Source organism: Lacerta agilis, chromosome 2 (assembly GCF_009819535.1).
Source record: "Lacerta agilis isolate rLacAgi1 chromosome 2, rLacAgi1.pri, whole genome shotgun sequence".
Lineage (NCBI taxonomy): Eukaryota > Metazoa > Chordata > Lepidosauria > Squamata > Lacertidae > Lacerta > Lacerta agilis.
Window position 1 is genome coordinate 98,031,697 of NC_046313.1, and position 25,898 is coordinate 98,057,594.

General features: G+C 42.3%; 1 protein-coding gene across 4 annotated transcripts; it reads right to left on the minus strand.

The window, feature by feature from the left end:
• On the minus strand, positions 1-25,671 carry C2H3orf14 (chromosome 2 C3orf14 homolog). Of its 4 annotated transcripts, none has more exons than XM_033141318.1 (7): positions 25,547-25,671; positions 24,215-24,326; positions 19,055-19,143; positions 15,586-15,709; positions 2,392-2,466; positions 629-805; positions 422-529 (listed from the first exon to the last, which is right to left on the minus strand). In XM_033141318.1, exons 3-6 carry the CDS (start codon positions 19,105-19,107, stop codon positions 674-676), a joined length of 384 nt encoding a protein of 127 aa, XP_032997209.1. In that variant the 5' UTR covers positions 19,108-19,143; positions 24,215-24,326; positions 25,547-25,671; the 3' UTR covers positions 422-529; positions 629-673. The 4 variants fall into 4 exon arrangements, with proteins under 4 accessions (XP_032997206.1, XP_032997209.1, XP_032997207.1 ...); XM_033141316.1 differs by adding an exon at positions 22,688-22,791 and having other exon boundaries at positions 422-805; XM_033141315.1 differs by having other exon boundaries at positions 1-805.
• Positions 25,672-25,898: the final 227 nt, after the last annotated feature.

Genomic DNA, 25,898 nt, shown 5'->3' on the forward strand with positions numbered 1-25,898 from the left:
TAGCTTAATGTGGCCTTTTATTGCTGTATACTTTTGATGGAGAATCTATCCCAAACACAAAGCTGAGTTCAGTGCTGGAAAATTCTAAAATCCTGTGGTCAAATCCTTTTACACCAGCTGGATCCAAACTGAAATACAGTATGAGAGCGGAGCAATATTTAGCCACATAAGATATGCCTATAGACCAAACATGACTGGGGAGGTGGGCATGGTTAAGTTATGTGGGAATGTTCAAATTCCTTGGGTTTCTTCTTCAGCCTCTGTCACTCAGGGTTCTGTTAATTCCCCAGCAACCAGCTAAATCCAGCTTGCCAAAATTATGGGAAATGCATGCCTTACTCATGAAACAAATCTTCTCATGGGGCAGTCGGATTGGCATTTGCTTCCACTTTTATTGGGAAAAGATGCTTCTGAATCTTACCTCTGAAGGGTAAGATTTCATATTTGCTCATCTTGACTAAACCGTTGAACAGCTGAGTTTTCATCTTGATGTTTGATGTCCTCCATGTTTGATACAAAGGTCACTCTCCTGTAGATAAACAGGCTGGTGGGGGAGAACTCTTCATTGCCGATTCAGAATTCATGTAGCTTATCCAACAAAAATTTAAAGAACCATTTAATAACCCACCATTTGGAAGAATGAGCAGATCCTTCCCACAGACCTGATTTTCGTTTATCTCTTGGGGGAATCTGTCTTTTGCTTTGTTGGCTTGATTTTTCTAACCCCAATAGGGGCTTGTGTTCTTCCTAAAAAAAATGGCTCCCACTTAGGGATGGATTCTTCTACTTTTGCCCAGTAAAGAGTCTAGAAAAGACAAAACACAATATGCAATTTAACTTGGCTTCACAACATAATCTACTTTGTTTACAAGCCCATCACAAAACAATCCAAACATAAAATGTGTCATTAAAGCCTGTTTTACGTGTGAAGTAATTTAGAAAAGGCCAAACTACTTTGGTGCTAATTCTCAAATCCCTCAATTATACAATATAATGGAGGCTGGAAGGATTTCAATGCCTGGAGTAAATTTGCAATGATTGGATGTGCCCTCTTGTGGTGAATTATGTATTAGAAAAGTAATCCTTGAACATTATAATTGTTTCCTTCATTTATACACAGGAGTTATATTTTTCAGAATCACAAGGTTATTCCCAGAATTCTTAACAATAAAGTCCTTATCTAAAACATTTTAACTATGTAGTTGCTAGAAAGGTTTGGCATGTACATAAATACAAGGATTTTAAAGGATTTTGAGTTAATTGGGTTCAAATAGTTTGAGGATGTTTTATGTGTTATAAAGCCACAACACCAAACAAAGTAATGACAACATAGTTCAAAACAAAACTGAAAATGTCTAGTGCTTGCAAAGTTGCTCTGGCTTTAGCCATCTGAATTTATAGTCACTAAGACCCAGAGTGAGAGGAGTAGAGCCTTGTCTCTGGGTGTCAGAGAGCCAACTCTCAGGAGGAAGTCTGGTGCTTGTCTCTATACTGCTCAGTTTCTGAGGTTATTTGTCCACCTCTGAGAAACCTGGATGTTAGGAAGTAGGCAGAGGATTGTTCCCTCAGTCATACTGTGTCTTGGATGTACTTCTTTAAGTTTGGAGAATTTTTGAAATACAGCACAGTGTGGCTGAGGGGACAATGTTGAAATTGTCTCTTAGCACTACTGAGAAAATGCCAAAATATGAATCAAGTGATAATGGAAATACAGCTTCGAACCTCATGAATCCCAATACAGTGGTACCCCGCTAGACGAATGCTTCGCTAGACGAAAAACTCGCTAGACGAAAGCATTCGTCTAGCGGGAGGCTGCCCCGCTAGACGAAAAAGTCTATGGGGCTGCCTCGCAAGACGAAAAAATTTCGTCTTTTTTTTTTCGTTTTTGCGGAGCGCGGCTCCCATTGCCGCTCTGCAAGACGAAAACCCCGCTAGACGAAAATTTTCGCGGGACGAATTATTTTCGTCTAGCGGGGCACCACTGTATGTTCTGGATTCTGAAAACAGCAGTATACAATGTATTGGAAATGAAAACTGTGACATAACATAAATAGAATTTAACATCCAACTAATGGAGTATTAGAGGCTGAATTTCTATTCCAACAAAGAATCTTAAATATAATGAAATCATCTGAAGAGGCTGCAGAGCACCAGGGGCACAGCAGTGATTGCATTTTAACAACATCATGAAGAGCTTAAGGCAGCAGTAGCCAATGTGGTGCCCTCCAGATGTTGATGGGCTCACCCTTCAGCCCCAGCCAGCATGACCAATGGTCAAGAATGAAAGCAGTTGGAGCACAATGACATCTGGAGGTCACTATTTTGGCTATCTTTGGCTTAAAAGTTTGCATTAAAGACTATGGAAAGCTGGGAGTTTGGCCTTAGGCTTACCTCAAGATTAACAATGTCAGGGTGCAGAAGTAAGTGCTCTCTCGACTGTAGCTTTTCCCCTGCTGTTTTTATATCCTGCAACACATGCAAGCGCCAGAATTCACACACATGCAACAAAGCAGCAATATTATATACTGGGGCGAGGAATGTCAGGTCTGGAGGCCAAATGGGCCCACCAGGTCCCTTTTATCTGGCACTCAGAACTCTCTCTGGGCCACTCCTGTGGGAACATCCTTTTCCCTTAGGCCACACCCTGCACCATCCCTATTCCATGTCCTCCTCAAATGCTTTGGTCTGGCTAGAATGGGTCCGTGGACTGCAATAACTTTTGCTTGTTGGGAAAAAGATGGAGAGATACATATGTGTGGAAATCTCTGACTTTTCCCATGTGTGGAATGTAGACTACCTGTCAGGCGACAGAGGATCCAACCCCCCACAGTAGGTTGCCAGGAATGGCTAAGACAAGGAAAGTTCTTACCAATATTGTCAATATTCACAGAGAGGCTTAGAAATGCAGCCTCTTGGAGTAATGGTGTTGCTCTGAGTAAATCTCCACCCCCCCCCTTCTCTCATTCATCAACAGCACCACTCACCTTACGGTGGCCGCTTAGGGCCATCTGTCTCCGAGCCCTTTGCTCTCCTACTTTCAATGCTTGCCGGGTTCTGGGAGGGGGTGGGGTCTGGAATGCTATCTAGTGATAACGTTAAGGTAGGTAGCCGTGTTGGTCTGCCATAGTCAAAACAAAATAAAAAATAAAACAAATCCTTCCAGTAGAACCTTAGAGACCAACTAAGTTTGTTCTTGGTATGAGCTTTTGTGTGCATGCACACTTCTTCATATATAAGGGTCTGGTGACTTCTGTTTCAGTGTATCTGAAGAAGTGTGCATGCACACGAAAGCTCATACCAAGAACAAACTTAGTTGGTCTCTAAGGTGCTACTGGAAGGAATTTTTATTATTTTTTATTTTGTAGTGATAACGTGTCAGCCAGCTGGTCCGGCTCTGCCCTCTCCTCCTCTCCCATTATTTCCCAACTTTTCCCCTCATCCGCCTCTGAGCTGTGACCTCCCGCAAACCACTGTTGTAAATCTATACTGTCTTCCTCTTCTCTGGAAGGTTCAGGCTAGGGAGGCGGTCTCCACCGTTCCGCCTCTGTCCAGTCCTTGACACTACTGTACAAAGGCAAGAGTCACACCCATTGTTCCACCCTCTGCATCCTGTCCCACCCATTATTGGCATGCAGATCCCAGAAAGCTGCCATGAGGGAATGTAACACACAGGCTGAATGTTTCCCCACCTGTGCTAAACACACTTAGCTGGGAATACAGTGGTGCCCCGCTAGACGAATGCCTCGCTAGACGAAAAACTCGCTAGACGAACGGCATTCGTCTAGCGGAAGCTGCCCCGCAAGACGAAAAAGTCAATGGGGCTGCTTCGCAAGACGAAAAATGTTCGTCTTTTTTTTTCGTTTAGTGGAGTGCGGCTGTCATTGCCGCTTCGCTAGACGAAAAAAAACGCTAGACGAAAAAATTCGCAGAACAAATTATTTTCGTCTAGTGGGGCACCACTGTAAGTCCCACTGAACTCAATGAGGCTTAGTTCTGATTAAACATGTACTGAAATGCACCGCTAAGCAGATTTTTTTTTTTTAAGCAATCATGGAAGTCAGAATACTTCTGTAGCCATACATGCTGTAAGTAATGTATAAGTGCCAGGGACTGGGCAGAGGAGGAATGTTGGAGACTGCCTCCTCATCCTGACCCTTCCAGGGAGGAAGAAGAGGAAGACAGTATGGTTGCAACAGGGGTTTGAGGGAGCTCGCAGCTCAGAGGCAGGTGAAGTGAAAAGTTGGGAAATTGTGGGAGACCCGGAACAGCTGGCTGACATGTTGTCATCAGAAACTATTCCAGACCCTCCACCTCCCAGAATCCGGCGAGTCTTAAAAGTAGGAGAGCAAAGAGCTCCAAGACAGAGGGCGTGTAGCAGTGCCCATAGAGAACATGATAATGACGAATGAGGAAGTGGGAAAGACGGGGGGTGGCGGCGATTCACTCAGGACAACGCCATTATCCAAGAGGCTGAGTTCTATAGCCCCTCTCTGCAAAGATTGAAATAAAATAGGATGGTAATAAACTTTTCCTTGTCTTTATACTTTCCTGGGCAACCAGCCGGGAGCCTCTGACAGCATCCTGACAATAAGTGATATCAATGTACATGGTGCCTGTACAGAAGAGGTATAAAGAAATCACAGATCACTGTCTCAAGTGATATACAATCTAAAGAGAAGAAAGAACAAGGGCTTTTTATAGCATAATACTCTTTTTATATCAGCACCATTAGCTTCCTGTATGTTTCCAAGTTTAGTTCAAGATTCTAGTTAACACCATTAAAATCCTAAAATGCTTAGTACCACGGTGCATAAGGACTTCTCCAGAACGAAAGGGATGCATGAGAGGGACTCACAAGAGAGGATACACTCTGTTAGTGTATCCCTGCCCCAAAATATAAATTTGTCTCACTAGGTCTCCCACTAAATACCTTCTTTGATTTTGGCAAAACTCAGTTTGACCAATGTCTGATTTTATTATACTTGGTAAGCAAGACACTTCACAAAAATTGTAAATTTTTGAGAAAATGTAAAGGTAAAGGGACCCCTGACCGTTAGGTCCAGTCGCGAACGACTCTGGGGTTGCGGTGCTCATCTCGCTTTATTGGCCGAGGGAGCCAGCGTACAGCTTCCGGGTCATGTGGCCAGCATGACTAAGCCGCTTCCGGCGAACCAGAGCAGCGGTACCTAATTATCTACTTGCACTTTGATGTGCTTTTGAACTGCTAGGTTGGCAGGAGCAGGGACCGAGCAACGGGAGCTCACCCCATCGAGGTGATTTGAACTGCTGACCTTCTGATCAGCAAGCCCTAGGCTCTGTGGTTTAGACCAGAGCACCACCCGTGTGCCTTGAGAAAATGTACAAACCCTAAAAATGTCCAAAAAACCCCAGCAACAATTTGGATGAGTATGTTTACTGGTGTTAGTTCCAATAATCTTATGAAAAGCATTTTTTTTTGCTGTACTCCAGCAACTGATTTTCCGATTCAGGAATGGCTTTGCATACAGGGATCAGCTGTTTCACATACTTCAACAAAGCTATTATATCAACAAGAGGAAGACACTGCACAGGAAAGTGGTTCATGAGTGACTGAGCAAGAAGCAAAAACAACTATCGAAACAGTTTATCCAATAAGCTACAATTTTATTGGAATTGAAGGCTCTGCTGATCCATTGAATAAGTTAAGTGCTTAATAATGGGTGTGCAGCCAGAACAATATCACAACTGTTGTTATACTAGCATTCTGGATATGCTACCAATGCAGACAGACATTCCAGTGCTCCTCGCGGGCCCCTTTTATATTTATAACTTTTATTATTTTCAAGGGATTTGGGGAAAGTAAAAAGAAATCCCAGAATTAAGTCCTCATTAATGAACCAGCATTTTGTGGCTAGCAAACGTCTTTTTTACAAAAATATGTAGGGTTGGGGTATTAGATTTCTTGACACGTGTCATCACTGAAACCAGCTTCTTCCATTCCAGCTCCTTGAATCCACTCTTGTTCTTAAATGGTTTCGTTTGTCTCTTGGTCACAGTGCTTGAGTCACAGGTGCGTGAGAGTCAACTAATGACCAAAAAGAGTCAAAGCTTCAAAAGCTCTTTACAAGTCTCAAGACACAAATGTGCACCCGTATGTTGGCTGGAAAGAATCTCTGCTGTGGGTGTCCCGAGGATGAACGTTCTTCTGCAGCTCTTCCTGGTACTCATGGGCCGTTTCATTTCCTACCTCCTTCTTTATTGCATATGAGATAGCTCTCACTCATGGCAATGGGAGTTCAAAAAATACGTTATACCCAGCAATGTTGCATCCCTGCCTCCCCGGAAACATCTAAATCTCTCAAACGTGGTTGTCTTAGAAAGTGAAGACAAATCCTTCAAGGAGAGAACTTTGAGGAATAAGGTATGCAACATTACAGAGATTTTAAATGAATCAGCTGTACCCTGACAAACACCCTTCAGACTTTGAGAGCTGTTTTTATTACTGAGGTACTTTTTACTGAGAGCGCTGACTGCATGATTTGAACTTTATGCGCTGGGGGTAATTTACAGTTAAGATGATTCACCATTTGGAGTGAAAGCATTTGCTGCGCACATGTGATGAAGCCAATATTCTTTCCGAAAGAAAGCCACAAAGTAACGGAGCTACAAAGACAGACAGCAATTTTGTTGAAGCTCTTCCCCTGCTCAAGACAAAGATGACTTGCTAATATGCATGCATAACATGTGCACAAAGATGTAGAAAGGCAGCAAGCTGTTCACCAGACATTCAAACTCCAATGAAAACTCACCTCTATTAGCTTTTCTTAGGAAATTTGCACATGGGCTTCCACTTTCCATGTGTTGGGTTCACAGAGAACTAGACTCAATCTGGGGGCGGGAGGGGGAAGCACCTCCTCGAAGCTGTGACACCCCCCTCTTTTTTGTGGGCTTTCATACACAAACATTAAAGAGATCAAGCGCAGGCCTTTTGGGCAAATTAAGAGAGATGGGAAGGGGCGTGGGAGTGGGGTGTGAAGGAGCCAGTGCTGAACAGAGATGGAAGGAGAGCATAGCAGATGGCATCGTCGGGAGCAGAGAGTGAGTGTGAAGAGTAAGGCATTTTTTAAAAATTAAGTTAAAAAAGGAGGAAATTCCCCAAAGGGACTTCCCATCATTCCCAAAACATGGCAGCTCAGAAGAATAGGGATCCTGGTGCAGCAGGATCAAAACAAAGAGATGCTCGCCAGGAGCGGAGTAGCCACTTTGAATGTCACCGTTAAATTTAAACCAGCCTAAACAGGGGTTGTGAGATCTAGACCCAATTTATTGCAGGCAGCAATGGGAAAGGAATGACGAAGTGAGCGATTGTGAACATGATGAGACAGGGGAGGAAATGCAAGATAACCTTTCCTCCTTCCCACACTCATGCATTTATAGAAGTGTAAGACCCTCCCGATTTTGCTAAAAGGGGTGGTTCGCAATCTCGGACTAACAGCTCCAGAGATTAAATGACAGAACAGATGCACCATGAAATGCAGACTCTTACGACACCTATCAAAACGTTTTCTCCTTGGCCTGAAGAGATCAACTGTCATGATAGCAAGACACCTCAGACTCCATTTAACCCTGGTTTTCTAGGGTGTTGTATGGCAAAGTATTCTTGCTGTGGCATGCTCCACTCCACAGCACTGCTCTTAGGAAGATTTCCACAGCATTACGCAATCCTGTCCAAAATCACTTTGTTTCGTGTGTGTGTGCGTGTGTGTGTGTGTGTGTGATGGTAGGAAAGTAAAGTACTTTGGGGCAAGAGAAAATAGCTCTGGCTCACTTGATTTTAGTTGAGAAGGGCACTTTGGCACAGCCTACATACCAGATGTGTCTTTTTGTTGCTCCTATCCAGTTTTAGCATATTTTGAAGTCTATTGTCATCCAGAGCACTGATTTAATGACAGGAACTGACAGAATTTGTTGCTGGGAGCTGAAATGTGCCTTGGGGGTGGGATGATGTCTCTGAAAGATTAGATGGCACCTTTGCATGCTGCTGATAGCTAAAGGCAACCATGTCTTTTGTATGTGTCTTTTCACTTTAAGGTTTGGCAACAGGGTTTTGCTTTTGGCAAACCTTTTCAATATTTTAAAAGTCAGCAGTAATATAATATGCCTTTGGCATATCAAGTGCAGTTTTTTTGGATACTGCGATATAAAACATTTTGGGTTTTTAAAAGTTTCAAAAGGCAGCTGGGAGTAAAGGGAACAGAGAAGGTGACAAGGAAAGGCCACATACAGCCCCCTGGAAATCTACCAAATACCACTAGCTTCAGGTGATAATGAAAAATACTACAAAACTACAATGCTGCTCCAGTAACAGTGCTTCAAAATACCTTCAGAAAAGATTCAGCACTGCCTATATTTCTAAAAGCTTACTTTACTTATCACATCTGTTTCTCACACACCTTCTAAGGGGGTTGCCATCCCATTTTATACTTATGCCAACCCTGTGAGGCAGGCTAGGCTGAGAGAGAGAGAGAGTGATTGGTATGAGGTAACCCAGTGAAGTTCAAAAAGGGTTTGAATCTAAACATTCTCAGTCCACATCCAGCATTCTGTCTTTCACACGGGCTCCATTTAGTATTAAACAATTCACTGCTTTATATTCTGTGCCATGTAATAAAATGAGACAGCACATTACCAATTAGCCAATCCCTCTCCTCAGATGGCATTGATGCGATTTCTGCTAAACAATGATGGACTTATGTGGTCCTGAGTGTGGTGCATTCTTAGTTTTGTAAGACCATTTTTAATTTGTTTAGGAAACTACTCCTTGGTAGCCTCTGAAAAGGCAACTCTTTCCCCAAAGTGATGCAGAATAAAACACTGAAAAACAAATATGAAAACTGACCATTCGAATATTAAACCAGTCGTATAAACCATTTTATTTCAAGCCAGTCAAAAGTATATGGAGTCCTAACTCAGAGCCACTGAAAAACATACAGTAACAAATATATTTGTTATATAGGCAGTGAGAGATTTCACTTTCTTGGGTTCCATGATCACTGCAGATGGTGACAGCAGTCACGAAATTAGAAGACGCCTGCTTCTTGGGAGAAAAGCAATGACAAACCTAGACAGCATCTTAAAAAGCAGAGACATCACCTTGCCGACAAAGGTCCGTATAGTTAAAGCTATGGTTTTCCCAGTAGTAATGTACGGAAGTGAGAGCTGGACCATAAAGAAGGCTGATCGCCGAAGAATTGATGCTTTTGAATTATGGTGCTGGAGGAGACTCTTGAGAGTCCCATGGACTGCAAGAAGATCAAACCTATCCATTCTCAAAGAAATCGGCCCTGAGTGCTCACTAGAAGGACAGATCCTGAAGTTGAGGCTCCAGTACTTTGGCCACCTCATGAGAAGAGAAGACTCCCTAGAAAAGACCCTGATGTTGGGAAAGATGGAGGGCACAAGGAGAAGGGGACGACAGAGGATGAGATGGTTGGACAGTGTTCTCGAAGCTACTAACATGAGTCTGGCCAAACTGCGAGAGGCAGTGAAGGATAGGCGTGCCTGGCGTGCTCTGGTCCATGGGGTCACGAAGAGTCGGACACGACTGAACGACTGAACAACAACAACAACAACAAATATATTAACCTACCCTCTTAATTAAAAGCAGACTGAAATGAAGCATCTTCAGGGATTATCTAAAAGAGAACAGCAAGGGAGCCAATCATACCAATATGAGGAAGGAGTTCCACTGAGAAAGGGAAGGAATTCAACTAAGAAGGAAGGGCCCATCTTTTGTATTGGCCATCCTAACCACCACTACTGACAGGCATATAAGCAGGGCCTCTGTAACTGATCTCAGTCAGTTCAGTCCTGTCATAAATGATTCTGATTTAAACTGGCTCTAATGAAATTTAATCTTTAGCAAAATAGTGAAGTAGCATCAAAGGTGGGAACAGACTGAACAGTTCCTGTACATTATCTGATACAGAGGTGCCATGAAGACAGCACACATTGGTGCATAGTGGGTGGGGGTTAGCTTTTGAAGAACATTTATTGATTAGGTGGTATGCACACGATGAGGACAAGGTCTCACCTGATCTGCACTGGGGAAATTATTTCAGTTTGTGATAGGACAGAACAGTGAAGCTATTGAGCACTTGTACCTTGGCATCGATAAATTAAAGAAGAGCATCCCTGAGTACGTTTTAAGGAAGTTTGTGAACTGGGTAGCATACTATCAGGCATTATAAGAAATAAGGAGCATCTAGTTGAAGAACATCAATAACTCCATTCATTGATTTCTATGCGATTTAACCAGAAGTGCAGATGGAAAGGCAAAATGAGGTTTCTAATATTAGAAAATAATCTGTTTTGGGAAGATGAAATCTAATTTGGAAGCTTAAAAGTTGCAAATGATGCTTATGGTGTTCAAGAGGTATCACCAGCTTTGTTAATGATACCACCCTCCTCTGCCTTATTTATATATTTTTATTTATATTTCTTTAGTTCATTTATATACCACTTCGTATTTCAGCAGAAATCTCTAAGTGGTTTACATACCCAAACAAGGAGGAAGCAAAAGAAGAAATAAAATACAAATTCCACATTCAAAATCTACAAAACTGCTTCTCATTCCATATTTTAAAGAGAGTATGGTGAGAACATCTGATCGATTGCCTAATTTCTACAGCCATATAGTATCAGACACTTATTTTCTGCTCTTTTGTTAGTCATAGATGTATTTCCTGGCTGTGGGTGGAGTTAATTAATCAGTTTTGGTATTTATAATTATTTCACAGTAATTATAATTTTAATCTAGTACTACCCATCTTAAGGAATTGTGTGTGAGAGAAGGAAGTACTATTACTACTACTACTACTACTAGCCTTTATTGGCATACGTTAATACAGTAAAATTATAAAATCATACAAAGCCATTCAAATACATTGATCATCCAAACACATGTAATATATAAAAGACTAGATAGCCACCACTGAATAAACCAGACAACTTTAGCTTTAGCTTTAAAGATCTCGGAAGTATTATCCTAACATTCAAAAATACTGGATTAACTGCTCGATCCTTAAGTAGAAACAGGTCCCAGCGACCCACTCTCAAATATGTGTAAATAGGATTGCAACCCAAATGCCTTTTGAATGTCAAAGAATCAATTTATTTCCGTTTTTAAATTCTCCTCCCTTTAATGAAACCAAGAGAACAAACCAATTTTTAATACTTGTGTTTCAGCCATTTCTGTTTTGGAAGTACAAAATTCTAGTTGTAACCAAGAGAGCAGTAATAACTCTTTTCATAGCTAAAAGCATAACAGAAGTAATTTTACTCGGTTTCATTTGAATGCAGGCAAATACAATGACACCTCATCATGGCATCGGTGTATTTCTGAGAAAGCCAAATTAACAACTCTCCACATGGTAACTGTGAAATGTACAATGCCTGCTATTGGGAATAATTTTTAAAAGTTGGCACATAAACCTGAACCTTATTTTCAAGGTTCTAATATAATATTCTGCATGGATCTCGTTCCTGTTTTATTTTGTTATCAGAAAGCATCTGCAGTGCTGCATGCCTGTTAAAGCCAGAATAAAATTAATACATCTAAACTCACTAAAGTTGCATTTTCCTGCCAGACAATTTGTTTTGATGGTCATACATATGCTTTTATTCCTTCCTCAAATGTTCTAACATTTTTGACACTTGAGAGAAATTATTCAGCACACTGTGATGGTAAACAGTGAATATTCTGCACTAACTTAAAAGAGCTTATAATATTTTACCTACAGATATCAACAGACTACTATTATCATTCACTGCAAGCAATTGTTTTCATTTGTATACCTGGTGGCTAAAAATACATATATAGGGTGATAGTCAACTAAATCATATTCAAAGTAAACACACCAAAATTAATGAACACGTCCATTTATTTCAATGGGTCTACTCTGGGTATGGCTAACACTGGCTATCACCGTCCCCCAAAAAGTCTGTTACATAGGAATTGTTATATGTAATTTTTTTAAAAAAAAATAGGTGCATGGTTTCAGCAAGTTGGATTAAGTGTGTTCTTTCTTCACCAATGTGGAATGCAAAATATATAAGGTATAGAATCAACCAGGCATTCATCACAGAGCAGCAATTTCATCATTGGCCCCTGCTTCACATTGTTGAAGTAGCATACATTACATATCCTGATCTACCCATAGGGTGGCCTTCTATATATAACAGATGCGGAAACAGGGCAGACATCTATATATTGGTACACATGAGGTGAGTGGTCACTGTTTTATGATGTCTTTGTGCATATGATATACTTAGCTTTATGTGATATGGTCTGCCACAGATGGTCGGCCATGGCAACCCTTCCCCACCCCAAACAAACCTTCATCTTCCCCTATTTTTTCTTCTAAAATATCATATTGGGACTTCTCCAAGCTCTAAACTGCTCATTCTATCAAAATGTAGCCAAATGCCAGTTCTTGTGAAGAACTAGGAGTCCCATCATGTGCAAATTTCCCTTTCTGCTCCTGACAGAAATAATTTCATAGGCACTGAACTGAAAATATGCACAAGAAGGTTACAGAACCCTCAGCTCCAAAAAGAGCAGAGTGGATGAGTGGGTGATCTGTCATAACATGTTTAGAACAAAGCAATTAAAGGGAAGTAATTTCCCATTTCCCGAAGAAAGAGGTGACACATCCCCACTCTTTTGAGACTGTACTGCCCCAGGGATGTCTCTAGAAAAGTAAAACAAAGACACACTGTCACAAAACATGACACCACAACATGCACTAGAAGAGCAACCAGGTGAATGTTAAGGCATAGTTGCAAATATATATGTATGTCCGTGAGAGATAAAGCATGTACATATTTCTTTTTAAGTGGGGGATGGGGAAGAAATGCCCTACAAAATCAGGGGCACCACCATGAGGAATTAGGAAAGTTGCTAGGCCCAATATAACCATAGTGGTTAACAAATACATGGTGGGCTACAGTCAGTGGACTAGCTAAGCTTCTTATTTGAAAAAGAAAACTATAAGCTATTTCACAACAGAAGAAAAATCCTTTATATCCAAAAGCAATCTTGTGTTTATGCTTGCCTAAAGGGAAGAGTCAGCAATCAGCCAGTTGGAAATGGTTTCCTTAGAGACAGTCGAACCTGCTGAATTTGAGCCAGACCATAGAAAGAGACGGTAAGATTTCTCATGTCTTGGCTCACTCCTAGAGCAATGTTTTGTCATAAAATTTGTGGAGATGGCCTTTGCTGGAATGGGCAAGCAAGTGCGAAAGAAATATCATGAGCTCATATCACCTTCCTCGGAAGGACTACAGAAGTGCCCAGAGGACTGATTTAGCTTTGCAGAATGTTCTGTATGAGAGCGAGTAGATAAGTCTTCATAGCCTGGAGCACACACAGTATTTCTGCACCTCACTGTTAAACGCTTCAGACACTGCGAGCTAAAATTACTGCTAGAAGAAGCAGAAGACTTTTGCAACATATAAAATGGTGACATCCAGCTCCTGAGACTGCTTCACTCTAGATTCCATCTTTGTTCTCAAAAGAAGAAAAACATGAAGGACCACATTTTGGACCATCTACAGGGAACCTGCTTTTTGGTGGGGAGGGATGTGTTCCTGTGCACATGTTTTGTACCACTGCATCTCACAGGGTTCCCATCCTCCCAATATATAATCATTCCCTCCATAAACAACTTAGTTGTCATACTAATAGGCAGAAACAAAAATATCCGATCTTAACCAACATGCTGGTAAGCATTTGAGGGCTAAGGACTATGCTGAGAACCAAATGAACCCGAGATCAGATTCTCTCAGCATAGCACAAATAGATCACTTTAAGTTATCCTTTATCTTTGGGTGAAAGTCAAAAAACCAGAAATTATTTTTCCACATTCTGAATCAGTCTTAGCTATCTTGGAAGGATAAAGAAAAATAACAGCAAGAGACCCAGGAAACAAAAGTATAAACAATTACAAGACCCAGAATATTAAAAAGTGGTACTGCATTACTCTCTCTCTCTCCATTTATATTCAACAGAGAGGGTAGTTGAGATGACAAATGGAATTCTGAACATCTGAACATTTGCCTCCACTCACACATCTTCATTTGATCTTTAAACAGATATTTGGGCATTGTTTTGTTCCATGTGGGTATGTCAAGGCAGACCTTTTGCTCTAAGAAGCTTACAATCAACTAATCAATATGGCATCACATATTCTAGGAGACAAAGGAGAAGCAAGGGAGAAAGACCAGGCCCATATAATCAGAACGACAACAGAGGTGAATAGCTTTGGCTGCAGAATACTGGATATTGGTTAAGGGACTGAGAGGTAGGGCAATGGAAGACTAGAGAGAAGGTTGCAGTAATTGGGGTGAGAGTTAATTTTAAAAAGAGTTTGCAACATTACTGATAATTTCAATTAAGTTTAATGAAGACTCAAAGCCAACATCCTGGAAAGAGCAATATTAACCTAAACACACACATTAGTTATAGACAAACCTAGTAATTCTCCTCCTGTGTTTCAGCTTCAGGCAGAGGTGGGTTTTTTTTTTGGTTTTTTTTTAGAACCATGACCACAGTCTGGTCACCAAAAGGATATGTATATTTCCCCCTAACAATATAGTGGTATATGAATTTTGTGAAACAAACAAACAAATAAATGACACTCCCTGCCCTATCATGCTCACTGGTGGGATCATGAGTAGGCTCTCCTCTCCCAATCTCACTGCATGGACTTATCAGAATTCAGGCTCACTGAATCCTGTTCACTGATCCTCATCCAGCTAATCACTGCTTCTAGTCACTGGCACTGCACCTGCACAGCCACTCCTGCTTCAGATGGATTGGAGAGACAGAACAAGGAATAATGCCAAAAGTAAATAAAACAACACAATCAGAAGCATACAGGGACAGCTAAAACAAGCAGAGAAGACGGACAGTAAATCAGCTTAAAAATGCCTGGACAAATAAATAAGTTTTGACACAACACCGAAATGATTGTAACATTGCTAGCAGGGGCAGGGAGGAAATTCCAAAGATGAAGTGAAGAAAGAGTCTTTTTTTCTCCTTTGTTGCTACATAATTAACTTCCCCCAGAAATGGAGAAGAGCCTCCTCTGAACATCTTCAGACTTGGGGAGGTTGCTGCAGGTATTTGAGCCCCAAACTGTTCAGGACCTCAAAAGGTAAGCCACAGCAGTCTGAAATGAACAGTGTAAAGAATAGCTCATCACACTTCAGTGTTAAACACCTCTGCTTCCTTCTGCATATGGTCCTGAACAAATTTATCAGTACAGTATCTGAAAGCCAGTGTGGTGTAGTAGCTAGAGTAATGACTAGGACCTGGGAGACCAGGGTTCAAATACTCAGCCAGGAAGCATGCTGGGTGACCCCATAGCAGTCACTGTCACTGGGGTGGAGAACCATGCATGCCACCTTGAGCTCCTTGGAGGGAAAGGTGGGATATAAATGTAATAAAATTTAATGGAATTAACACAGTGGAAAACAGTGTTTTTTAAATGCCATATGGAAATTTCACTATTCAGTTACTGGTTAAAAGTGATGAAAACTTACATTTAAAAGTGCTACATTTCTTTTATGAGCTGCATCAGCTTCTTGTATTTGCCATGTCTTCTCAGCTTCTTTGTCTCCTAGATGACTCTCCATCTGCTGAAGCAACACCATTCTCTGAGACAGTCTACAAAAGGGAAACATTTTGATAAGTGGGCAGACCATTCTTTCTGCACAACAGCAAGAAAAACAGCCACCTTTTACCCTCACCCATTTCTCCTCTAATTATGTTGAATACAGCGTGGGTGCACTGAAGGAGGGGGAAAAGCACAGGAAGTCCCTTACTTGATGTGCTCCTGTGGAGAAAGCAACCACCATGTTGTACAACAAGCAGGCTCTGTGAACAAATGAGACACCCAGCACTGAACACCGCCGAAGAGACGTGTGTAATGCAGAGTTAGAAATAATAACTAACTGTACTGTTAGTAATAATATGGGTTAACTGGGTTCTGCTATTGTACATAGCCCATGTTCATATGCAAAAGGAAGGCTGTCATTTAAAGGAATAGCCATTTATCTTCCTCAGAATCAAGATTTGTAAATAATCAGGTATGCTTTTCCTGAAATAGATGATCTTTTCAATATTCCCTTCTACAAAGTCCCTCCCCCCAAGTTCCACTTCATTTCCAACTGTACACTAAGTTTCTTTCTACATCCCAAACTAATCAATAGGCTTTAGATCAAAGGCTCTCTGGCTGTTTTTTCCCTACCTGCGGATGAGGATAATTCTGCATCCTTGGCTATAATCTCCCACAGAACAACCAGTAGTGGAAGATTTGATGGATTGGTGACAAGCTTGATGATGGTATGGTGTTTGCCTGCCTGGTGTGAAGGTTGCAAACATCATGCATTGTCCTGATACGGTCAATCACTAGTTTTGGTACATGCTGGCACTAGGGGTGTTGGGAAATATTGACATGAGGCCCTGGAAGCCAAATTTAGACTCCTAGGTAACATGTTCAAGTTCAGGGCCTGCATGGTAGAATGCTACCTGTTTTATATGCCAGGCCTGCAGACAGGGTTGTGGGTTCTCAATGCTTGGTTAAGGTGGGTAATGGGAGGAATGCTTTAGATTGTTTGTGCATTGTAGAACTTTGGGGGTAAGCCACATTTGTACAAAAAGAGACAGGCCCTCATGAACCAGAATGGAAGCGGATTTCTGGAGCCTATCAAAAAGGTAGCAGAACAGTTTTAAAAATACTTTGCTGGGGAAAGCCAGGAAAAGCTGTAATGTATCTACTTTGGGATTACACATCATCATAAGGATGAAAGTGTAAATCTTTCAGAACCTCATAATGGTGGTAGGGTCTTAAGCAGACGTCTCTCTCTCCCATTATCTGCTACATTATCCATTTTTTCCAACTGTTGATACCAGGATTGAACCTAGAATTTTCTGCATTCAAAGCATGAGCTCTACAGCTGAGCTGTGGTCCCTGTCCTAAAGCAGGAGTTGGAACCGGTAGTGCTTTACATGTTGCTGGACAACACCTCCCATAATCCTTGACCATTGGCCATAGTGACTGGAGCTGATGGAATCTAATATGTGGAGATCCACAGGCCCTCCACCGCTGCCCTAACACTCAGAAAGTATTTCTTCTGAAGAATAAAAATATCAGTAAATATCAGTTACATTCAATTTCCTGTAAACCATTCTGAGACTCCATATGTCAAATAAAATTGCCTCGGTGATTATTGCTTTTCTTAGTTAATTCAGTCTAGTCCTATTAAGTCTCCACTTCTTATTACACCCACCACAATTTTATTGCCCTTGTTGTACTTTGCAAGATTTGCTATTTCCTCTCTGAGAAGCCACAGTCAGAAATGCACATAGGAGCTTTCACAGATTTTGGTACTAAGCTTATGACAACTTTTATACTCTTTTTATTCTTTCCTAAATTCTCCCTGCCGTTTCAGCTGCTGAATCACAATGAAGCAGTGTCAAGCTTGCCAAAGAAACAAGCTTGCCAAAGAAAGAAGTTTGCTATATTCTATGGGGTTGCTTTTTTAAAGACAAAATGATTAATCATATAGAAGAATAAGTCTTGTTAAGGAGAACCAGCATGGCTTCTAAAATAATGGCTTGACTAGACTTTTGGAGTTCTTTGAGAGTGTTGCAAAGCATGTATATAAGGGTTATCTAGAATACATTATATATCTAATCTTCCAATAATATTTTGATTAAGTCCTTCAACCAAAGGCTCCTCTGTAAACTTAATAGTCACAGGATAAGACGATGGATCAACAGCTGGTTAAATAAGAGGAAGCAGAGATCAGGAATAAATTGCCATTTCTCACAATGGAGGGATGTAAATAGTGAGACCCCCAAGGAGCAGTATTGAGAACTGTGCTTTATAGCTTGTTCATAAATGATCTGAAGTTAGAAGCAAGCAGTGAGCTGGTAAAGTTTATGGCACACCAAATTATTGAGGGTGCTGAAAACAAAACAGGAATGTGAAGCGCTCCAAAAAGATCTTTCCAAATGGAGTGAATAGGCATTAAATTAACATATGAGGTTCAAAACAAGAAGTTAGTTACTAACAAAACAGAGATATTAAAATTTTTAAGCAAACTGTTTCTGCCTTCTTCCGTTGCTCTGCCTTCTCAGGTTACTTCAAGACCAGAATGACTAGCAGTTAAAAAGCACTTCAATTCAGATTATCTCAGCCTCTCTGATGCATCAGTCATTGAAATAAAGATGCCATCAGATCCAGAAACACTGGAAATGGGGAAATTCATCAGTAAGGCATGTCACCTTAATTAACACCAGATTGTCTTAACCTAGGTTCAGCAAATGCCACACATGAATAATATGTACCTAGCACCTTGGTCCACAGCACCTTTTGATTCACATCAGAGCAGCTGGAAGGTGGAAGCTGGAAGATTTTTTTGGTCACAATTTTAAAAAACATTACAATTCTCAATTTTACATTTCACTTTTTGAATGAAAGAACTTAATTATTTAAAGCATAGTAATACACTGTTATTAATTCAAACATAAATGTTTTATGTTTTAGTATATATATCCTGAAATTTTAGTTTCAATATGAAGAAAAAATACTGGACTGAAATGAGGCCTCAGACTGAATTTAAGAAGGCCGAAACCAATTGCTCAGGTTTAGCTAGAATTTAAGTAGAATATTCAATATTAATAGTCAGGGTTTCACTTAGCATTTTTCATCAGAGGAGCAGCACTGGCATCACAGCACCCCCTTGAGGCAATCTTTTTAGTTTTCTATTGTTACAACTTCCAAGAAGCTAAGTTGGGGAAAAATGATGCTGGTCTAAGAGACTACTTTTTCAGGAGTATTTACATAGTAGCAAAAGTATCTCATGCAGAAAAAAGACGGTATAAATGTAAAAAAGCCTAGGAAAAAAATTCAGATTCTTAGCCACAGGTGTCAAACTTTTTTGTGTTTTTTTCTCTTTCTCCTAACTCCTAAGAGGCAGGATTTTGTTTGAAATAAATACTTACATTTCTTCATGTCTTTTAGCAAGTTGAACTTCTTGTGCTAAATAGGATGCCATCTTTAGTCATATGACTAATGCCTCAGTTTTACCACTCTGTCAATGAAGAAAAAGAAGCTAAAATTGTTTATTTAAATATACAGAGAGATACTTCTAGAGAAATCTATTAAAATACAGTGCTAAAGCTAAATATAATACAGAATTAGCGGCTGCATAACTGCCTTTTAAAAAGTGAAATCTGATTCATGAACATTTTCAGGATCATAATATTGCTGGGGTGTATGGGGTGGGTTAGCTCCTCTGGTGGAGGACACGTTAAGGTCCTTCTCAGGTAGTTTGTCCACCTTTGGATGGTCCCCACCCTACATTCAGCTTTCACCTGTTGGCTCCTAGAAACTTTCAGTATCCGACTGCGACCAGAACCCTGGGAACAGATTTGACTGGCCAGCTAAACCAGGTGAGGGTAGTCAATGGGTCTCAAACCCTTGGTGAATTAGGGACTTCCCCTGCATGCAAATACAGGCTCTGACGGATTGGGTGGAAGAGACCAATAGTAATTCCAGTGGTCAAGAAGGCAGTTTCTGCACGTGTTGCAGAGGGGCAGATGGGGCTCGTCAACCTGGGAAGCCCACCTAGGAGAAAGAAACCTATGTTCCTAAACCCCAGCTGCCTTGTGGGATATCTTCGGGAGAAGACAAGGCCAAGGAGTAAACACTATACAAATCCAGAGTGGAGTCCCTAAGATGGTTGAATGGCAACTTGTATGCCTCCATCTGGCAACGGCTGAAGCCAAGCTGGTGCCAAAAGTATTGCTTTCCTTTGGATCACATCTGTGAAGCTGAGGGGTGTGTGTGTCTTACTGTCTGGGCACCCCAATCCCTCCATACATACTGCACAGACGCGTGCCCCAGGGAAGTCACTTCGGTGATGCTAATGCAGCAGTTTGACTTCACCCCCACAGGCGAATGCCATTGTCTTGAGACAGACAGACGTCAACAACAATACTGCTGGACTGTATTTATGTTAAAGGCAAATATTACTAACCACTTCAGCAAAACTGGACTTGTTGAACAAATGTTTCAGATGTTGGAACGGGCACCAAGTTACTATTAACAATTTAGTGGAACAGACCCCCCCCCCCATGAGAAGAGGTTGACTCTCATTCCTTTGATGTTTTTAAGCAGAGGTAGGATGGTCATCTGTCATGTGTGATCTGGTTGAGATTCCTGCATTACAGGGGGTTGGACTAGATCAGGGGTCTGCAACCTTTAAGACACAAAGAGCCACTTGGACCCGTTTCCAAAGGGAAAAAACAACAACTGGGAGCCGCAAAACCATTGCGACATTTAAAACAAATATAACGCTGCATATATTGTTTCTTACCTTAATGCAATAATAATAAATAACGTATAGGAGCCAATGCAAAGTATAATTAGTAAAAACAACAAGAATAAGTTATTACTTTTTTGCATTGACTCAGGGGCGTACCCAGGATCAAAACTGGGGGGGGGGGCAAGCCATGGTCGTTCAGGTTGTGACATTTCAGCACGGAAAGGCGAATGAAACCAAAATTTTAGGGAAATTATATATAATTATAGCAGTGCTTTATTACAGTAGTTATTACAATTATTTGCTTGGTTTTTTTAAATTTTTATTCTAGTTACATGTCTTATACCAGGGGTGGCCAACTCCCAAGAAACTGTGATCTACTTTCAGCAGTGATCTACCCCCGTTTTTTGGGGTTCAGCTCAAAGTTGTTTTGGGGGGGTGTGGTGGATGGGAGAGAGGGCTTCCCCCTCTAAGATAGGTTGGCAAGCGAACTAATAAAGAAAGAAAAAAGGGGGGTGGGAATGGAAAAGTGGGGTGGAAAAATATAAATTGGGGGTGGGGTGGGGTGGGGAGAATATCTATTAAAAATATGTAGTAGTTTAAAAATAAAAATAAAGGGGGGAAATCTTTTTCTTCTTTTTCCTTTTTTTGAAAACAAAAACAAAAGGGGAAGAGAAAAGAAAAAGGGGGGATAGAGGGAGAAAAGGGTAATAATAAAAATTCAAATAGAGTGGCTGCAGCAGCTGTGGGGGGTGTTTGTTTATTTTTCGTTTGTTTGTTTGTTTTAAAAATGGGATTTCTCCCCTTGGATTAAAAAAGGAGGGGAGGAAGAAAAAGAGAGGGGGTGGGAGAGCAAGGCAAAAAGCCAAAAAGCAAAAAACAGGTTTGGGGGGGGAATCACGCCAGGCACTGCAGCGCGCCGGCCTCGGGGCTCCGGGCCCCCGAGCCACCCTTGGGGCCGTCTTGAGCATGTACACCGCCCGCAGCGAGCGCTGGCGAAGCACCGGTTGGCGGAGGTTTCAGAAGCAGCCCGGACGTTTTCACCGCCCCCACCCAAAGCAGCTCTACTTCATCCTGTCGGTGACCATCACCGCCCTCCCGTCACGGCGACGCCTGGCCCGCCTGCTCCGCCCTCCGCGCGGCCGCTTTGAAAAGGATTCCGCCCGACAGGGGCCGCTCCAATCGCCGCCGCCGCCGCCACCTCCCGCCACCTTTATTATCCCGACTCTTTTCTCTCTCTCTCTCTCTCGATAACTCGCAAAGCCCAGCTCCTTCTTCTCCCCGCCCTAACGCCACCCTCATTGGCATGTTCCCCTCAAACAGGAACAGGCATCCCGGCGGCTCATTGGCCGGACGAAGCATTGCTCTCCCGTGCCCGCCTTCATCCTCAGTGGCTACCTCGGGGGTAAGGCCCTGGCTCCGAGCCTATGCGCCAAGGCGGGCGATCTGTCCTGCCAATCGGCACGCCAAGGTGGTAAAAGCTCAGCCCTCCCCACACGCTTATTGGTGTGAAGAAGTCGCTTCCTCTCTCTGGGAGTGGTCAAGGTGGACATCAATCTTGGGTCTGTCCTCGGGAACCCCGAGAGGGCTGAGAAAGACCGCCCAGCTGTTCAACGTTAATGCGGATTATTCATGGTTTTTTTGGCCCTTTTTTTGCCGATAACCATTTAATTATTATTGAAAGGGCATTGAAAGGGGGCATGCCGGAGCCGCGGGAGACCTGTCAGAGAGCCGCATGCGGCTCCGGAGCCGCAGGTTGCTGACCCCCGGACTAGATGACTCTTAAGTCTCTTTCAACTCTACAATTCTATGTTTCTATGATAATCAGGTGCTCAACTCGCCTCACACCCACATCATTATATTTAATGTTTCACATCCTATGTTCCCTCCCAGGTGTACAGCAGGGAAATAGAGCTTTGTCCTTGAGTAAATGAGGAATATGAACCTGGGCCTTTCTGATCCAAGTCCAGCATTATAGCCATTGTCCCACAATGTTTCCTTTGTGAAAACTGTGCACTCCTCCACAACATAACTCCTGGGCAGGAACACTCATACAGCCTTTGCTTGTTTGTGTGAAAGGCAAACATTCAGTAAGTGTTCCTTGTTCAGGTAGTGGTAGCTTTTAAAACTCAATACACTTATGGGAAGGATGTTTAGGTAGCTCTTATGAATCCTTAAAAAACAAACACACCTGAAACTGGGCATTAACCCAAGCTTTGCTCTTTTGCAACTTACTTCAATCCCACTCACAATGTATAGACAAGACTTTTTAAAATGCACATTTCGTTTTTAGAGAGAGCACAGATGTTACCTCCACAGAAAGATATCCTCCTTGTTATATATGAACATAATGTTACGGAAGTCCTGCAGAAAATCAGAAACACACTTGGGACATGCACCCCAATCCAACTGTAACTGCATTAAAAAAAAAGAATTTACATATTAGTTGCACCCGAACAAAGATAGGCATGCACATTCATATGTACTTCCTATCAAATCAATGCAGCACAGATAAGAGCATTTATATTGATGTACATTCTGACAGATCCTGAAGTTGAGGCTCCAGTACTTTGGCCACCTCATGAGAAGAGAAGACTCCCTGGAAAAGACCCTGATGTTGGGAAAGATGGAGGGCACAAGGAGAAGGGGACGACAGAGGATGAGATGGCTGGACAGTGTTCACGAAGCTACTAACATGAGTTTGGCCAAACTGCGAGAGGCAGTGAAGGATAGGCGTGCCTGGCGTGCTCTGGTCCATGGGGTCACGAAGAGTCGGACACGACTGAACGACTGAACAACAACAACAACATTCTGACAAACATGAATCTGTATTGCTTTGTCTATGGCATGGCAGAAGCAGAGGCGGGGCACCCCAGGAACTCTTTCACACAACCCAGTTTGTTTTAAACTGTGGTTGAATGTGACACGTGGACCAGGTGAATATCAGTTAATATTGCATGGTTCCTCAGAGATATATGCTGTGCATTTTTTAAAAAAATAAGTGCCTTAATTTAATGGTGTTAATTCATAACATAGTTAACCTGAGATGCCTCTATTCTGAAGAGCAGACTCAGCACACAGTCATTTATCAGTTTTTTAAAAAACTGTATTTACTTTGGTGAAGGAAAGAAAGCATGTCAACATCACTTTGCTGCATGCCTGAACATGTTGAGTTCATTTGGGTATGTACATGAGTGTGGCAATGTTAATGTCATGCACATGCTTGAATGCACTTAAACTATTTCAGTGCAAGTCATTCAATCCTGGAGCAGTCCAGGTAATTCTGGAGCATGCCTGAATATAGCAGAAGACTTTTTCTGATCCCTTGTCCTTTCTGCCTCAGTTTATGAGACTAGAGCATAACACAGAATTTTGGCATGGAGCATATAACCACCAGCTGAAGTAACCATCAACAGCTGGGACAGCCTCAGCCCGATATTCTCTGGAACAACTTAAGACCTTTGTGTCATGAAGGAAAGCAGAAGTGAGGAAATCCAGGCCAGGGAGCTGGTGGCATCAGCTCCTGAAGTCAGCATCACAATATCTGAGGTATACTAAATGAATGAACGAATGGGGGAGGGGGGGACTTCCGGGCGAGGGGAGAAACCCCAAAGTAGCAAAAAATGAGGTCTGAGTATGGAATGCTGACTGACCTGTTTTTCTTTGGTGAGAAGGGAAAATGAGTTGTATGAGAGAAAATAAAAGCACACCACAATGCAACATTTTGTTGTAGGTTCCACTTTTTTCTCTGATGTTGAGAGACCTATCTCGTACAAAATGTGGATGTTCATTTTTCTACTCCCAGTCTTGTCAAAATGGGGCTTTAGAGCTCACTCACTTTCATTGGTTAAGGAGACATTCCAACAGCAATTTCTCCAGCGCAGCCCCTCCTCGTGCTCCTTTCTCTCTCTTTCTCACTGTAATGGGCAAGAACCGGACTTCGCTTCACACTGAGGATAGATGAGGAATGCAGCTGTAATATACAATGCCAGCAAAGTTCTCGCCCCAACTTAAGCCAATATATTAAGGTTTGCCTTAACCAGCTGGATATAACAACTACCTGACATTCAGAAAATACCTGAAGGCAGCCCTGTTTAGGGAAGTTTTAAAACTGTGATATTTTAAATGTATTTTAATGTTTGGTGGAAGCCGCCCAGAGTGGCTGGGGAGACCCAGCCAGATGGGTGGGGTACAAATAATAAATTATTATTATTATTATTATTATTATTATTATTATATGCATAGAGACAAAGAAAACTACCAAGATGTGTTCACCATCCATTACTGCTATTGTGAATGGTCACTGTGCTAATCTTGCAACACTTCTGAGCTTTGCACAGGGATGCCAAGCCTGAACCTCTTGCACTACAGGGCCTTTTGGCTTATTTACAACCTTGGTCTGTTACGATCCTCACACACATGCTGCTGCTGCAACCTTGTGGCGCTAAGCATGTCTGTGTCTGACCAACAACCAAATGGGAGACTGGCCTAGCTGTTCCTATGGACACCCACCACAAAATACAGACAGGATGCAAATGCGATTTATACCAAAGCCATACGTATGATGTATGTGTACCTTCCAGATGTTTGAGGCTCCAGTTCCCACCAACCCTGGCCAGCGCAGCTAGTGGCCAAGGATGATGGGAGCTGGGAGTCCCAAAACACCTGGAGGGCACCACGTTGGCTATCTCTGCAATGCAGCATACTGCACGTTGAGGGGTCCTCAGGCAATGCACCTTGGAAGCTGGGTCAACGTTCATTGATATGAGAGCAGGAGTTAATGGTTGCGTGCATGCCCCTGGAGCTCCTTGAAATTCTTGCTCCATCGAACTTTGGTTGCTTCACCACCCCTGCCTCAGAAATCTGAACTCCGTCCTTTCAACTCCCGCCCTTTCAAGCCCTGTGCGGAGAATGCACCATTATGCGAGCGGAGGGGGGAGGAGAATGTTCATTCCAGGAGGAATGAACTCGAGAGGGAATGGGGAGGGGGGCTGGAGGAGGAAGAAGGGGGGGGGAACCAGGGCGGAAGAACCCAAGCATGGGAGATTGGAGGGGAGAGCTTGTGGACAGTACCACTAAGTGAAGGAAACAGGGGTCATAGGAGACCGTACCACAGCGTGAAGCGTAAAAAAAAAAGCCTTAAGAGAGCTGTGAGGTGAAAGGAAGCTACCTCCATGATGACCCGAATACTGTACAGCTAGCCGCAATCTTTTCCTCTCTTTCTCTCTCTTAACTTTTCTTCTCAGTCCATTGCTGCCGTTAGAAGACTCCCAACAACCATTCCGCTCGACTACCTGTTATCGCGATACCGTAAAAAAAGCGAGCGCGGGAGGGGGAGCAGTAAAAGAGGGCGACGGTAGAAACCGTTTGATTGGCCGTCTTCCTGTGAAAGGGGCGTGGCTACGCAAGCAGCGCACGGAACTGCCCTCTCCTTTCCGCGCTTGGCGCGCGGTTGCTGTCATAAGCGGGCGAAGAAAGGGGGCGGAGCAAGTCGTTAGCGGCTCTTGGGAAGGAAACCGTTG

Coding starts and splice junctions, on each gene's coding strand:
- C2H3orf14 (XM_033141315.1), bottom strand. CDS start 19,107: ATGGCATCCTATTTAGCACAAGAAGTTCAACTTGCTAAAAGACATGAA. Junction 2,467..15,585: donor GAAATGTAGCACTTTTAAAT/GTAAGTTTTCAT, acceptor CATGTGTTGCAG/GATATAAAAACAGCAGGGGA. Junction 806..2,391: donor CTGACATTGTTAATCTTGAG/GTAAGCCTAAGG, acceptor TGTCTTTTCTAG/ACTCTTTACTGGGCAAAAGT.